Source organism: Heptranchias perlo, chromosome 2 (assembly GCF_035084215.1).
Source record: "Heptranchias perlo isolate sHepPer1 chromosome 2, sHepPer1.hap1, whole genome shotgun sequence".
Classification (NCBI taxonomy): Eukaryota; Metazoa; Chordata; class Chondrichthyes; order Hexanchiformes; family Hexanchidae; genus Heptranchias; species Heptranchias perlo.
In genome coordinates this window covers 30,807,144-30,822,143 of record NC_090326.1, presented here as the reverse complement: position 1 = coordinate 30,822,143, position 15,000 = coordinate 30,807,144, and the positions used below count along the sequence as shown (strand labels likewise).

Here is a 15,000-nt window from a genome sequence, read left to right as displayed (position 1 = left end):
GTGTGTGTTTTTGTGTGTCTTTGTCTTTGTGTGTGTGTGTGTCTTTGTGTGTCTTTGTTTTTGTGTGTGTGTGTCTTTGTGTGTCTTTGTCTTTGTGTGTGTGTGTCTTTGCGTGTGTGTGTCTCTGCGTGTGTGTGTCTCTGCGTGTGTGTGTCTCTGCGTGTGTGTGTCTCTGCGTGTGTGTGTCTCTGCGTGTGTGTGTCTCTGCGTGTGTGTGTCTTTGCGTGTGTGTGTCTTTGCGTGTGTGTGTCTCTGCGTGTGTGTGTCTCTGCGCGTGTGTGTCTCTGCGTGTGTGTCTCTGCGTGTGTGTGTCTTTCTCTGTGTGTGTCTTTCTCTGTGTGTGTCTTTCTCTGTGTGTGTCTTTCTCTGTGTGTGTCTTTCTCTGTGTGTGTCTTTCTCTGTGTGTGTCTTTCTCTGTGTGTGTCTGTCTTTGTGTGTGTGTCTTTGTGTGTGTGTCTTTTTTGTGTGTGTGTCTTTTTGTGTGTGTGTGTCTTTTTGTGTGTGTGTCTTTTTGTGTGTGTGTGTCTTTTTGAGTGTGTGTCTTTTTGTGTGTGTGTCTTTTTGTGTGTGTGTCTTTTTGTGTGTGTGTCTTTTTGTGTGTGTGTCTTTTTGTGTGTGTGTCTTTTTGTGTGTGTGTCTTTTTGTGTGTGTGTCTTTTTGTGTGTGTGTCTTTTTGTGTGTGTGTCTTTGTGTGTGTGTCTTTGTGTGTGTGTCTTTCTCTGTGTGTGTGTCTTTCTCTGTGTGTGTGTCTTTCTCTGTGTGTGTGTCTTTCTTTGTGTGTGTGTCTTTGTGTGTGTGTCTTTGTGTGTGTGTTCTGTGTGTGTGTGTGTCTTTGTGTGTGTGTGTCTTTTTGTGTGTGTCTTTTTGTGTGTGTCTTTTTGTGTGTGTGTCTTTTTGTGTGTGTGTCTTTTTGTGTGTGTGTGTCTTTTTGTGTGTGTGTGTCTTTATGTGTGTGTGTGTGTCTTTATGTGTGTGTGTGTCTTTGTGTGTGTGTCTTTGCGTGTGTGTCTTTTTGTGTGTGTGTGTCTTTTTGTGTGTGTGTGTCTTTATGTGTGTGTGTGTGTCTTTATGTGTGTGTGTGTGTCTTTATGTGTGTGTGTGTCTTTTTGTGTGTGTGTGTCTTTTTGTGTGTGTGTGTCTTTATGTGTGTGTGTGTCTTTATGTGCGTGTGTGTCTTTATGTGTGTGTGTGTGTCTTTGTGTGTGTGTCTTTGTGTGTGTGTCTTTGTGTGTGTGTCTTTGTGTGTGTGTCTTTGTGTGTGTGTCTTTATGTGTGTGTGTGTCTTTATGTGTGTGTGTGTCTTTATGTGTGTGTGTGTCTTTATGTGTGTGTGTGTCTTTGTGTGTGTGTCTTTGTGTGTGTGTCTTTGTGTGTGTGTCTTTGTGTGTGTGTGTCTTTGTGTGTGTGTCTTTGTGTGTGTGTCTTTGTGTGTGTGTGTCTTTCTGTGTGTGTGTGTCTTTCTGTGTGTGTGTGTCTTTCTGTGTGTGTGTCTTTCTGTGTGTGTGTCTTTCTGTGTGTGTGTCTTTCTGTGTGTGTGTCTTTCTGTGTGTGTGTCTTTCTGTGTGTGTGTCTTTTTGTGTGTGTGTGTCTTTCTCTGTGTGTGTCTTTCTCTGTGTGTTTTTCTGTGTGTGTGTGTGTCTTTCTCCTTGTGTGTGTGTTTCTGTGTGTGTGTTTCTGTGCGTGTGTGTGTTTCTGTGCGTGTGTGTGTTTCTATGCGTGTGTGTTTCTGTGCGTGTGTGTTTCTGTGCGTGTGTGTGTGTCTTTGTGTGTGTGTCTGTGTGTGCCTTTCTCTGTGTGTGCCTTTCTCTGTGTGTGTCTTTCTCTGTGTGTGTCTTTCTCTGTGTGTGTTTTTCTCTGTGTGTCTTTCTCCTTGTGTGTGTGTTTCTGTGTGTGTGTTTCTGTGCGTGTGTCTGTTTCTGTGCGTGTGTGTGTGTCTTTGTGTGTGTGTGTCTTTGTGTGTGTGTCTTTCTCAGTGTGTGTGTCTTTTTGTGTGTGTGTCTTTTTGTGTGTGTGTCTTTTTGTGTGTGTGTCTTTTTGTGTGTGTGTCTTTTTGTGTGTGTGTCTTTTTGTGTGTGTGTCTTTTTGTGTGTGTGTCTTTTTGTGTGTGTGTCTTTTTGTGTGTGTGTCTTTTTGTGTGTGTGTCTTTTTGTGTGTGTGTCTTTTTGTGTGTGTGTCTTTTTGTGTGTGTGTCTTTTTGTGTGTGTGTCTTTTTGTGTGTGTCTTTTTGTGTGTGTGTCTTTTTGTGTGTGTGTCTTTGTGTGTGTGTGTCTTTATGTGTGTGTGTCTTTGTGTGTGTGTGTCTTTTTGTGTGTGTGTGTCTTTATGTGTGTGTGTGTGTCTTTATGTGTGTGTGTGTCTTTATGTGTGTGTGTGTCTTTATGTGTGTGTGTGTCTTTCTGTGTGTGTGTGTGTCTTTATGTGTGTGTGTGTCTTTATGTGTGTGTGTGTCTTTATGTGTGTGTGTGTCTTTATGTGTGTGTGTGTCTTTATGTGTGTGTGTGTCTTTCTGTGTGTGTGTGTGTCTGTGTGTTTTTCTCTGTGTGTCTTTCTGTGTGTCTTTCTGTATGTGTATGTCTTTCTCCTTGTGTGTGTGTTTCTGTGCGTGTGTGTGTTTCTGTGCGTGTGTGTGTTTCTGTGCGTGTGTGTGTGTGTCTTTGTGTGTGTGTGTCTTTGTGTGTGTGTGTCTTTGTGTGTGTGTGTCTTTGTGTGTGTGTGTGTCTTTCTCTGTGTGTGTGTCTTTCTGTGTGTGTCTTTCTGTGTGTGTGTGTGTGTGTGTGGCTCTCTGTGTGTGTGTGTGTGTGGGTGTGTGGCTTTCTCTGTGTGTGTGTGTGGCTTTCTCTGTGTGTGTGAGTGGCTTTCTGTGTGTGTGTGTGTCTCTTTGTGTGCGTCTGCGCGCGTGTGCGCCTGTGTGTGTGCGCGTGTGTCTTTGTGTGTGTGCGCGTGTGTCTTTGTGTGTGTGTGCGCGTGTGTCTTTGTGTGTGTGTGCGCGTGTGACTTTCTGTGTGCGCGTGTCTTTGTCTGTGTGCGCGCGTGTCTTTGTCTGTGTGTGCGTGTGTCTTTGTCTGTGTGCGCGTGTCTTTGTCTGTGTGCGTGTGTGTCTTTGTCTGTGTGCGCGTGTGTCTTTGTCTGTGTGCGCGTGTGTCTTTGTCTGTGTGCGCGTGTGTCTTTGTCTGTGTGCGCGTGTGTCTTTGTCTGTGTGCGCGTGTGTCTTTGTCTGTGTGCGCGTGTGTCTTTGTCTGTGTGCGCGTGTGTGTTTGTCTGTGTGCGCGTGTGTCTTTGTCTGTGTGCGCGTGTGTCTTTGTCTGTGTGCGCGTGTGTCTTTGTCTGTGTGCGCGTGTGTCTTTGTCTGTGTGCGCGCGTGTGTCTTTGTGTGCGCGTGTGTGTCTTTGACTGTGTGCGCGTGTGTGTCTTTGTCTGTGTGCGCGTGTGTCTTTGTCTGTGTGTGCGTGTGTCTCTGTGCGTGTGTCTCTGTGCGTGTGTCTCTGTGCGTGTGTCTCTGTGCGTGTGTCTCTGTGCGTGTGTCTCTGTGCGTGTGTCTCTGTGCGTGTGTCTCTGTGCGTGTGTCTCTGTGCGTGTGTCTCTGTGCGTGTGTCTCTGTGCGTGTGTCTCTGTGCGTGTGTCTCTGTGCGTGTGTCTCTGTGCGTGTGCCTTTGTGAGTGTGGGTGTGTGTGTGCCTTTGTGTGTGTGCCTTTGTGTGTGTGTGCCTTTGTGTGTGTGTGCCTTTGTGTGTGTGTGTCTTTGTGTGTGTGTGTCTTTGTGTGTGTGTGTCTTTGTGTGTGTGTGTCTTTGTGTGTGTGTGTGTGTGTGAGTGTGTCTCTGTGTGAGTGTGTCTCTGTGTGAGTGTGTCTCTGTGTGTGTGCGTCTGTGTGTGTGTGCGTCTGTGTGTGTGTGCGTCTGTGTGTGTGCGTCTGTGTGTGTGCGTGTCTGCGCGTGTGTGTCTGCGCGTGTGTGTCTGCGCGTGTGTGTCTGCGCGTGTGTGCCTGCGCCTGTGTGCCTGCGCCTGTGTGTCTGCGCCTGTGTGTCTGCGCCTGTGTGTCTGCGCCTGTGTGTCTCTGCGTGTGTGTCTCTGCGTGTGTGTCTCTGCGTGTGTGTCTCTGCGTGTGTCTCTGCGTGTGTGTCTGCGCGTGTGCCTGCGCGTGTGTGTCTGCGCGTGTGTGTCTGCGCGTGTGTGTCTGCGCCTGTGTGTCTCTGCGTGTGTGTCTCTGCGTGTGTGTCTCTGCGTGTGTGTCTCTGCGTGTGTGTCTCTGCGTGTGTCTCTGCGTGTGTCTCTGCGCGTGTGTCTGCGCGTGTGTCTGCGCGTGTGTCTGCGCGTGTGTCTGCGCGTGTGTGTCTGCGCGTGTGTGTCTGCGCGTGTGTGTCTGCGCGTGTGTGTCTGCGCGTGTGTGTCTGTGCGTGTGTGTCTGTGCGTGTGTGTCTGTGCGTGTGTGTCTGTGCGTGTGTGTCTGTGCGTGTGTGTCTGTGCGTGTGTGTCTGTGCGTGTGTGTCTGTGCGTGTGTGTCTGTGCGTGTGTGTCTGTGCGTGTGTGTCTGTGCGTGTGTGTCTGCGTGTGTGTGCGTCTGCGTGTGTGTGCGTCTGCGTGTGTGTGCGTCTGCGTGTGTTTGCGTCTGCGTGTGTTTGCGTCTGCGTGTGTGTGCGTCTGCGTGTGTGTGTCTGCGTGTGTGTGTCTGCGTGTGTGTGTCTGCGTGTGTGTGTCTGTGCGTGTGTGTCTCTGCGTGTGTGTCTCTGCGTGTGTGTGTCTGTGTGTGTGTCTGTGTGTGTGTGTCTCTGTGCGTGTGTGTGTCTCTGCGTGTGTGTGTCTCTGCGTGTGTGTGTCTCTGCGTGTGTGTGTCTCTGCGTGTGTGTGTCTCTGTGCGTGTGTCTCTGTGCGTGTGTCTGTGCGTGTGTGTGTCTCTGTGCGTGTGTGTGTCTGTGTGTCTCTACGTGTGTGTGTCTCTGTGCGTGTGTGTGTCTCTGTGCGTGTGTGTGTCTCTGTGCGTGTGTGTGTCTCTGTGCGTGTGTGTGTGTGTTTTTGTGTGTCTTTGTCTTTGTGTGTGTGTGTCTTTGTGTGTCTTTGTTTTTGTGTGTGTGTGTCTTTGTGTGTCTTTGTCTTTGTGTGTGTGTGTCTTTGCGTGTGTGTGTCTCTGCGTGTGTGTGTCTCTGCGTGTGTGTGTCTCTGCGTGTGTGTGTCTCTGCGTGTGTGTGTCTCTGCGTGTGTGTGTCTCTGCGTGTGTGTGTCTTTGCGTGTGTGTGTCTCTGCGTGTGTGTGTCTCTGCGTGTGTGTGTCTCTGCGTGTGTGTGTCTCTGCGTGTGTGTGTCTCTGCGTGTGTGTGTCTCTGCGTGTGTGTCTCTGCGTGTGTGTGTCTTTCTCTGTGTGTGTCTTTCTCTGTGTGTGTCTTTCTCTGTGTGTGTCTTTCTCTGTGTGTGTCTTTCTCTGTGTGTGTCTTTCTCTGTGTGTGTCTGTCTTTGTGTGTGTGTCTTTGTGTGTGTGTCTTTTTTGTGTGTGTGTCTTTTTGTGTGTGTGTGTCTTTTTGTGTGTGTGTGTCTTTTTGTGTGTGTGTGTCTTTTTGAGTGTGTGTCTTTTTGTGTGTGTGTCTTTTTGTGTGTGTGTCTTTTTGTGTGTGTGTCTTTTTGTGTGTGTCTTTTTGTGTGTGTGTCTTTTTGTGTGTGTGTCTTTTTGTGTGTGTGTCTTTTTGTGTGTGTGTCTTTTTGTGTGTGTGTCTTTTTGTGTGTGTGTCTTTTTGTGTGTGTGTCTTTTTGTGTGTGTGTCTTTTTGTGTGTGTCTTTTTGTGTGTGTGTCTTTTTGTGTGTGTGTCTTTTTGTGTGTGTCTTTTTGTGTGTGTGTCTTTTTGTGTGTGTGTCTTTGTGTGTGTGTGTCTTTGTGTGTGTGTGTCTTTATGTGTGTGTGTCTTTGTGTGTGTGTGTCTTTATGTGTGTGTGTGTGTCTTTATGTGTGTGTGTGTGTCTTTATGTGTGTGTGTGTCTTTATGTGTGTGTGTGTCTTTCTGTGTGTGTGTGTGTCTGTGTGTGCCTTTCTCTGTGTGTTTTTCTCTGTGTGTCTTTCTGTGTGTCTTTCTGTATGTGTATGTCTTTCTCCTTGTGTGTGTGTTTCTGTGCGTGTGTGTGTGTCTTTGTGTGTGTGTGTCTTTGTGTGTGTGTGTCTTTGTGTGTGTGTGTCTTTGTGTGTGTGTGTGTCTTTCTCTGTGTGTGTGTCTTTCTGTGTGTGTCTTTCTGTGTGTGTGTGTGTGTGTGTGGCTCTGTGTGTGTGTGTGTGTGTGTGTGTGTGTGTGTGTGGCTTTCTCTGTGTGTGTGTGTGGCTTTCTCTGTGTGTGTGAGTGGCTTTCTGTGTGTGTGTGTGTCTCTTTGTGTGCGTCTGCGCGCGTGTGCGCCTGTGTGTGTGCGCGTGTGTCTTTGTGTGTGTGCGCGTGTGTCTTTGTGTGTGTGTGCGCGTGTGTCTTTGTGTGTGTGTGCGCGTGTGACTTTCTGTGTGCGCGTGTCTTTGTCTGTGTGCGCGCGTGTCTTTGTCTGTGTGTGCGTGTGTCTTTGTCTGTGTGCGCGTGTGTCTTTGTCTGTGTGCGCGTGTGTCTTTGTCTGTGTGCGTGTGTGTCTTTGTCTGTGTGCGCGTGTGTCTTTGTCTGTGTGCGCGTGTGTCTTTGTGTGCGCGTGTGTCTTTGTCTGTGTGCGCGTGTGTCTTTGTCTGTGTGCGCGTGTGTCTTTGTCTGTGTGCGCGTGTGTCTTTGTCTGTGTGCGCGTGTGTCTTTGTCTGTGTGCGCGTGTGTGTTTGTCTGTGTGCGCGTGTGTCTTTGTCTGTGTGCGCGTGTGTCTTTGTCTGTGTGCGCGTGTGTCTTTGTCTGTGTGCGCGTGTGTCTTTGTCTGTGTGCGCGCGTGTGTCTTTGTGTGCGCGTGTGTGTCTTTGACTGTGTGCGCGTGTGTGTCTTTGTCTGTGTGCGCGTGTGTCTTTGTCTGTGTGCGCGTGTGTCTTTGTCTGTGTGCGCGCGTGTGTCTTTGTCTGTGTGCGCGTGTGTGTCTTTGTCTGTGTGCGCGTGTGTGTCTTTGTCTGTGTGCGCGTGTGTGTCTTTGTCTGTGTGCGCGTGTGTGTCTTTGTCTGTGTGCGCGTGTGTCTTTGTCTGTGTGCGCGTGTGTCTTTGTCTGTGTGCGCGTGTGTCTTTGTCTGTGTGCGCGTGTGTGTCTTTGTCTGTGTGCGCGTGTGTGTCTTTGTCTGCGCGTGTGTGTCTTTGTGTGCGCGTGTGTCTTTGTCTGTGCGCGTGTGTGTCTTTGTCTGTGTGCGCGTGTGTGTCTTTGTCTGTGTGCGCGTGTCTTTGTCTGTGTGCGCGTGTGTCTTTGTCTGTGTGCGCGTGTGTGTCTTTGTCTGTGTGCGCGTGTGTCTTTGTCTGTGTGCGCGTGTGTCTTTGTCTGTGTGCGCGTGTGTGTCTTTGTCTGTGTGCGCGTGTGTGTCTTTGTGTGCGCGTGTGTGTCTTTGTCTGTGTGCGCGTGTGTGTCTTTGTCTGTGTGCGCGTGTGTGTCTTTGTCTGTCTGTGTTTGTGTGTCTTTGTCTGTCTGTGTTTGTGTGTCTTTGTCTGTCTGTGTTTGTGTGTCTTTGTCTGTCTGTGTTTGTGTGTCTTTGCGCGTGTGTGTCTTTGCGCGTGTGTGTCTTTGTGTGCGTGTGTGTCTTTGTCTTCGTGTGCGTCTTCATGTGCGTGTCTTTGTGTGTGTCTTTGTGTGTGTCTTTGTGTGTGTCTTTGTGTGTGTCTTTGTGTCTGTGTGTGTGTATGTGCGTGTGTCTTTGTGTGTCTGTGCGTGTGTGCATCTGTGTGTCTTGCTGTGTGGGTGTGGTTGCCTTTTTGTGTTTTACTCTGTGTGTGGTTGTGTCTTAACTGTGTGTGTGTGGTTGTGTGTGTGTCTCATTTCTGTGTGTGTCTCATTTCTGTGTGTGTCTCATTTCTGTGTGTGTATGTATATATGTCTTTCGGTGTGTGTGTCTTTGTGTGTGCGTGTGGTTGTGTCTTTGTGTGTGTGTGTGTGGTTGTGTCTTTGTGTGTGTGTGTGTGGTTGTGTCTTTCTGTGTGTGTGGTTGTGTCTTTCTGTGTGTGTGGTTGTGTCTTTCTGTGTGTGTGTGGTTGTGTCTTTCTGTGTGTGTGTGTGTGGTTGTGTCTGTGTGTGGTTGTGTCTTTCTGTGTGTGTGTGTGTGTGTGGTTGTGTCTTTTGTGTGTGTGTGTGTGGTTGTGTCTGTGTGTGGTTGTGTCTTTCTGTGTGTGTGTGTGGTTGTGTCTTTTGTGTGTGTGTGTGTGGTTGTGTCTTTCTGTGTGTGTGTGTGTGTGGTTGTGTCTTTCTGTGTGTGTGTGGTTGTGTCTTTCTGTGTGTGTGTGGTTGTGTCTTTCTGTGTGTGTGTGTGTGGTTGTGTCTTTCTGTGTGTGTGTGTGTGGTTGTGTCTTTCTGTGTGTGTGTGGTTGTGTCTTTCTGTGTGTGTGTGTGTGTGTGTGGTTGTGTCTTTCTGTGTGTGTGTGTGTGGTTGTGTCTTTCTGTGTGTGTGTGTGTGTGTGTGTGTGTGTGTGGTTGTGTCTTTCTGTGTGTGTGTATGTGGTTGTGTCTTTCTGTGTGTGTGTGTGTGTGTGTCTTTCCATGTGTGTGTGGTTGTCTGTTTTTGTCCTGTGTGTGTGGTTGTGTCTTTCTGTGTGTGTGTATGTGGTTGTGTCTTTCCCTGTGTGTGTGCGCATCAGCGTGTCTTTGTGTGTCTGTGTTTGTGTGTCTTTCTGTGTGTGTGTGTCTTTCTGTGTGTGTGTGTCTTTCTGTGTGTGCCTTTCTCTGTCTGCGTGTGTGCCTTTCTCTGTCTGCGTGTGTGTGTGTGTGTGTGTGTGTGTGTGTGTCTTTCCCTGTGTGTGAGCGTGTCTTTCCCTGTGTGTGAGCGTGTCTTTCCCTGTGTGTGAGCGTGTCTTTCCCTGTGTGTGAGCGTGTCTTTGTGTGTGTCTTTCTCAGCATGTGAGCGCGTCTGTGTCAGTGTGTGTGTCTTTGTCTGTCCGTGTGTGTCTCTTTGTGTCTGTGTGTGTGTGTGTCTTTCCCTGTGTGTGTGTGTCTTTCCCTGTGTGTATGTCTTTCCCTGTGTGTGTGTGTTTCTTTCCCTGTGTGTGTGTGTGTCTTTCCCTGTGTGTGTGTCTTTCCTTCCCTGTGTGTGTGTCTTTCCTTCCCTGTGTCTGTGTGTGTCTTTCCCTGTGTCTGTGTGTGTCTTTCCCTGTGTCTGTGTGTGTGTTTCTTTCCCTGTGTGTGTGTGTGTGTGTGTGTCTTTACCTGTGTGTGTGTCTTTCCTTCCCTATGTCTGTGTGTGTCTTTCCCTGTGTGTGTGTGTCTTTCCCTGTGTGTGTGTGTGTGTGTGTGTGTGTGTGTGTGTGTCTTTCCCTGTGTGTGTGTGTGTGTGTCTTTCCCTGTGTGTGTGTGTGTGTGTGTGTGTCTTTCCCTGTGTGAGTGTGTGTGTCTTTCCCTGTGTGTGTGTGTGTGTGTCTTTCCCTGTGTGTGTGTCTTTCCCCCTGTGTGTGTGTGTGTCTTTACCTGTGTGTGTGTCTTTCCTTCCCTATGTCTGTGTGTGTCTTTCCCTGTGTGTGTGTGTGTGTGTGTGTGTCTTTCCCTGTGTGTGTGTCTGTGTGTGTGTCTTTCCCTGTGTGTGTGTGTGTGTGTGTGTGTGTGTCTTTCCCTGTGTGTGTGTGTGTGTCTTTCCCCCTGTGTGTGTGTGTGTGTGTGTGTGTGTGTGTGTGTGTCTTTCCCTGTGTGTGTGTGTGTGTGTGCGTCTTTCCCTGTGTCCGCCTTTCCCTGTGTGTGTGTGTGTGTGTGTGTCTTTCCGTGTGTGTGTGTGTGTGTGTGTGTGTGTGTCTTTCCCTGTGTGTGTGTGTGTGTGTGTCTTTCCCTGTGTGTGTGTGTGTGTGCGTGTGTCTTTCCCTGTGTGTGTGTGTGTCTTTCCCTGTGTGTGTGTGTGTGTGTGTGTGTGTGTCTTTCTGTGTGTGTGTGTGTTGTCTTTCTCCGTGTGTGTGTCTTTCTCTGTGTGTGTGTATGTCTTTGTCTGTGTGTGTGTGTCTTTCCCTGTGTGTGTGTGTCTTTCCCTGTGTGTGTGTGTGTGTGTCCCTGTGTGTGTGTGTGTGTGTGTCTTTCCCTGTGTGTGTATGTGTGTCTTTCCCTGTGTGTGTATGTGTGTCTTTCCCTGTGTGTGTGTGTGTGTCTTTCCCTGTGTGTGTGTGTGTGTGTGTCTTTCCCCCTGTGTGTGTGTGTGTGTGTGTGTCTTTCCCTGTGTGTGTGTGTGTGTATGTGTGTGTCTTTCCCTGTCTGTGTGTGTGTGTGTGTCTTTCCCTGTGTGTGTGTGTGTCTTTCCGTGTGTGTGTGTGTCTTTCCCTGTGTGTGTGTGTGTGTCTTTCCGTGTGTGTGCGTGTGTGTGTGTGTGTGTGTGTGTCTTTCTGTGTGCGTGTGTTGTCTTTCTCGGTGTGTGTGTGTCTTTCTCTGTGTGTGTGTATGTCTGTGTGTGTGTGTGTGTGTGTGTCTTTCCCTGTGTGTGTGTATGTCTGTGTGTGTGTGTGTGTGTGTGTCTTTCCCTGTGTGTGTGTGTGTGTCTGTGTGTGTGTCTGTGTGTGTGTCTGTGTGTGTGTGTCTCTGCGTGCGTGTGTCTCTGCGTGCGTGTGTCTCTGTGCGTGTGTCTCTGTGCGTGTGTCTGTGCGTGTGTGTGTCTCTGTGCGTGTGTGTGTCTGTGTGTCTCTGCGTGTGTGTGTCTCTGTGCGTGTGTGTGTCTCTGTGCGTGTGTGTGTCTCTGTGCGTGTGTGTGTGTGTTTTTGTGTGTCTTTGTCTTTGTGTGTGTGTGTGTCTTTGTGTGTCTTTGTTTTTGTGTGTGTGTGTCTTTGTGTGTCTTTGTCTTTGTGTGTGTGTGTCTTTGCGTGTGTGTGTCTCTGCGTGTGTGTGTCTCTGCGTGTGTGTGTCTCTGCGTGTGTGTGTCTCTGCGTGTGTGTGTCTCTGCGTGTGTGTGTCTCTGCGTGTGTGTGTCTCTGCGTGTGTGTGTCTCTGCGTGTGTGTGTCTCTGCGTGTGTGTGTCTCTGCGTGTGTGTGTCTCTGCGTGTGTGTGTCTTTCTCTGCGTGTGTCTTTCTCTGCGTGTGTCTTTCTCTGTGTGTGTCTTTCTCTGTGTGTGTCTTTCTCTGTGTGTGTCTTTCTCTGTGTGTGTCTTTCTCTGTGTGTGTCTTTCTCTGTGTGTGTCTTTCTCTGTGTGTGTCTGTCTTTGTGTGTGTGTCTTTCTGTGTGTGTGTGTCTTTTTTGTGTGTGTGTCTTTTTGTGTGTGTGTGTCTTTTTGTGTGTGTGTGTCTTTTTGTGTGTGTGTCTTTTTGTGTGTGTGTCTTTCTCTGTGTGTGTCTTTCTCTGTGTGTGTCTTTCTCTGTGTGTGTCTTTCTCTGTGTGTGTGTCTTTCTCTGTGTGTGTGTCTTTCTTTGTGTGTGTGTCTTTGTGTGTGTGTCTTTGTGTGTGTGTTCTGTGTGTGTGTGTGTCTTTGTGTGTGTGTGTCTTTTTGTGTGTGTCTTTGTGTGTGTGTGTCTTTGTGTGTGTGTGTCTTTTTGTGTGTGTGTCTTTTTGTGTGTGTGTCTTTTTGTGTGTGTGTGTCTTTTTGTGTGTGTGTGTCTTTATGTGTGTGTGTGTGTCTTTATGTGTGTGTGTGTCTTTGTGTGTGTGTGTCTTTGTGTGTGTGTCTTTTTGTGTGTGTGTGTCTTTTTGTGTGTGTGTGTCTTTATGTGTGTGTGTGTGTCTTTATGTGTGTGTGTGTCTTTTTGTGTGTGTGTCTTTTTGTGTGTGTGTCTTTTTGTGTGTGTGTCTTTTTGTGTGTGTGTGTCTTTATGTGTGTGTGTGTCTTTATGTGTGTGTGTGTCTTTCTGTGTGTGTGTCTGTGTGTGTGTGTGTCTGTGTGTGCCTTTCTCTGTGTGTTTTTCTCTGTGTGTCTTTCTGTGTGTCTTTCTGTATGTGTATGTCTTTCTCCTTGTGTGTGTGTTTCTGTGCGTGTGTGTGTTTCTGTGCGTGTGTGTGTTTCTGTGCGTGTGTGTGTGTCTTTGTGTGTGTGTGTCTTTGTGTGTGTGTGTCTTTGTGTGTGTGTGTCTTTGTGTGTGTGTGTGTCTTTCTCTGTGTGTGTGTCTTTCTGTGTGTGTCTTTCTGTGTGTGTGTGTGTGTGGCTCTGTGTGTGTGTGTGTGTGTGTGTGTGTGTGTGGCTTTCTCTGTGTGTGTGTGTGGCTTTCTCTGTGTGTGTGTGTGGCTTTCTCTGTGTGTGTGAGTGGCTTTCTGTGTGTGTGTGTGTCTCTTTGTGTGCGTCTGCGCGCGTGTGCGCCTGTGTGTGTGCGCGTGTGTCTTTGTGTGTGTGCGCGTGTGTCTTTGTGTGTGTGTGCGCGTGTGTCTTTGTGTGTGTGTGCGCGTGTGACTTTCTGTGTGCGCGTGTCTTTGTCTGTGTGCGCGCGTGTCTTTGTCTGTGTGTGCGTGTGTCTTTGTCTGTGTGCGCGTGTGTCTTTGTCTGTGTGCGTGTGTGTCTTTGTCTGTGTGCGCGTGTGTCTTTGTCTGTGTGCGCGTGTGTCTTTGTGTGCGCGTGTGTCTTTGTCTGTGTGCGCGTGTGTCTTTGTCTGTGTGCGCGTGTGTCTTTGTCTGTGTGCGCGTGTGTCTTTGTCTGTGTGCGCGTGTGTCTTTGTCTGTGTGCGCGTGTGTCTTTGTCTGTGTGCGCGTGTGTCTTTGTCTGTGTGCGCGTGTGTCTTTGTCTGTGTGCGCGTGTGTCTTTGTCTGTGTGCGCGTGTGTCTTTGTGTGCGCGCGTGTGTCTTTGTCTGTGTGCGCGTGTGTGTCTTTGACTGTGTGCGCGTGTGTGTCTTTGTCTGTGTGCGCGTGTGTCTTTGTCTGTGTGCGCGTGTGTCTTTCCCTGTGTGTGTGTGTGTCTTTCCCTGTGTGTGTGTGTGTGTGTCTTTCCCCCTGTGTGTGTGTGTGTCTTTCCCCCTGTGTGTGTGTGTGTGTGTGTGTCTTTCCCTGTGTGTGTGTGTGTGTATGTGTGTGTCTTTCCCTGTGTGTGTGTGTGTGTGTGTGTGTGTCTTTCCGTGTGTGTGTGTGTGTGTGTGTGTGTCTTTCCCTGTGTGTGTGTGTGTCTTTCCGTGTGTGTGTGTGTCTTTCCCTGTGTGTGTGTGTGTGTCTTTCCGTGTGTGTGTGTGTGTGTGTGTGTGTGTGTCTTTCTTTCTGTGTGTGTGTGTTGTCTTTCTCGGTGTGTGTGTGTCTTTCTCTGTGTGTGTGTATGTCTGTGTGTGTGTGTGTGTGTGTGTCTTTCCCTGTGTGTGTGTATGTCTGTGTGTGTGTGTCTTTTTCCCTGTGTGTGTGTGTGTGTGTGTGTGTGTGTGTCTTTCCCTGTGTGTGTGTGTGTCTTTCCCTGTGTGTGTGTGTGTCTTTCCCTGTGTGTGTGTGTGTCTTTCCCTGTGTGTGTGTGTGTGTGTGTGTCTTTCTGTGTGTGTGTGTGTCTTTCTGTGTGTGTGTCTTTCTCTGTGTGTGTCTTTCTCTGTGTGTGTCTTTCTCTGTGTGTGTGTGTGTGTGTGTGTGTCTTTCCCTGTGTGTGTGTGTGTGTCTTTCCCTGTGTGTGTGTGTGTGTCTTTCCCTCTGTGTGTGTGTCTTTCCCTGTGTGTGTGTGTGTGTGTGTGTGTGTGTGTGTCTTTCCCTGTGTGTGTGTGTGTCTTTCCCTGTGTGTGTGTGTGTCTTTCCCTGTGTGTGTGTGTCTTTCCCTGTGTGTGCGTGTGTGTGTGCGTGTGTGTCTTTCCCTCTGTGTGTGCGTGTGTGTGTGTGTGTGTGTCTTTCCCTCTGTGTGTGTGTGTGTGTGTGTGTGTGTGTGTGTCTTTCCCTGTGTGTGTCTTTCCCTGTGTGTGTCTTTCCCTGTGTGTGTCTTTGTGTGTGTGTCTTTGTGTGTGTGTCTTTCTGTGTGTGTGTGTCTTTGTGTGTGTGTCTTTCTCTGTGTGTGTCTTTCCCTGTGTGTGTGTGTGTGTCTGTGTGTGTGTCTTTCCTTGTGTGTGTGTGTGTCTTTCCCTGTGTGTGTGTGTGTCTTTCCCTGTGTGTGTGTGTGTGTGTGTGTCTTTCCCTGTGTGTGTGTGTCTTTCCCTGTGTGTGTGTGTGTGTGTGTGTGTCTTTCCCTGTGTGTGTGTGTGTGTCTTTCCCTGTGTGTGTGTGTGTGTCTTTCCCTGTGTGTGTGTGTGTGTGTGTGTGTGTGTGTGTCTTTCCCTGTGTGTGTGTGTGTGTGTGTGTGTGTGTGTGTCTTTCCCTGTGTGTGTGTGTGTGTGTCTTTCCCTGTGTGTGTGTGTCTTTCCCTGTGTGTGTGTGTGTGTGTGTGTGTGTGTCTTTCCCTGTGTGTGTGTGTGTGTCTTTCCCTGTGTGTGTGTGTGTGTGTGTGTGTGTGTGTGTCTTTCCCTGTGTGTGTGTGTGTGTGTCTTTCCCTGTGTGTGTGTGTGTGTGTCTTTCCCTGTGTGTGTGTGTGTGTGTGTGTGTGTGTGTCTTTCCCTGTGTGTGTGTGTGTGTGTGTGTCTTTCCCTGTGTGTGTGTGTCTTTCCCTGTGTGTGTGTGTGTGTCTTTCCCTGTGTGTGTGTGCTTGTCCCTGTGTGTGCGTGTGCGTGTGTGTGTGTGTCTTTCCGTGTGTGTGTGTGTGTGTGTGTGTGTGTGTGTGTGTGTGTGTGTGTCTTTCCCTGTGTGTGTGTGTGTGTCTTTCCCTGTGTGTGTGTGTGTGTCTTTCGCTGTGTGTGTGTGTGTGTCTTTCCCTGTGTGTGTGTGTGTGTGTGTGTGTGTCTTTCCCTGTTTGTGTGTGTCTTTCCCTGTTTGTGTGTGTCTTTCGCTGTGTGTGTGTCTTTCCCTGTGTGTGTGTGTGTGTCTTTCCCTGTGTGTGTGTGTCTTTCCCTGTGTGTGTGTGTCTTTCCCTGTGTGTGTGTGTGTGTGTGTGTGTGTCTTTCCCTGTGTGTGTGTGTGTGTGTGTGTGTGTGTGTGTGTGTCTTTCCCTGTGTGTGTGTGTGTCTTTCCCTTTGTG

At 48.8% G+C, this 15,000-nt stretch overlaps 3 protein-coding genes across 3 annotated transcripts in view; all 3 read left to right on the top strand.

Moving 5' to 3' along the window:
- The window catches only part of LOC137300181 (uncharacterized), a gene marked incomplete at both ends in the record, with an annotated part of 13,793 nt that extends 12,208 nt beyond the window's left edge, over window positions 1-1,585 (top strand). Inside the window, 2 exon segments of the mRNA XM_067969262.1 lie at window positions 878-996; window positions 998-1,585. Of these exon segments, the coding sequence (XP_067825363.1) occupies window positions 878-996; window positions 998-1,585 (707 nt within the window).
- cap2 (cyclase associated actin cytoskeleton regulatory protein 2) overlaps window positions 1-15,000 on the top strand; it is a 306,535-nt gene that overhangs the window by 111,621 nt on the left and 179,914 nt on the right. The gene's annotated exons all lie outside the window — the stretch shown is intronic.
- On the top strand, window positions 5,856-14,884 carry LOC137333151 (keratin-associated protein 10-8-like; the record flags this gene model as incomplete). Its single annotated transcript, XM_067997336.1, has 3 exons — window positions 5,856-6,084; window positions 11,576-11,765; window positions 14,293-14,884. Coding segments are annotated over 3 exons (1,011 nt in total), but the record flags the coding sequence as incomplete, so codon positions are not given.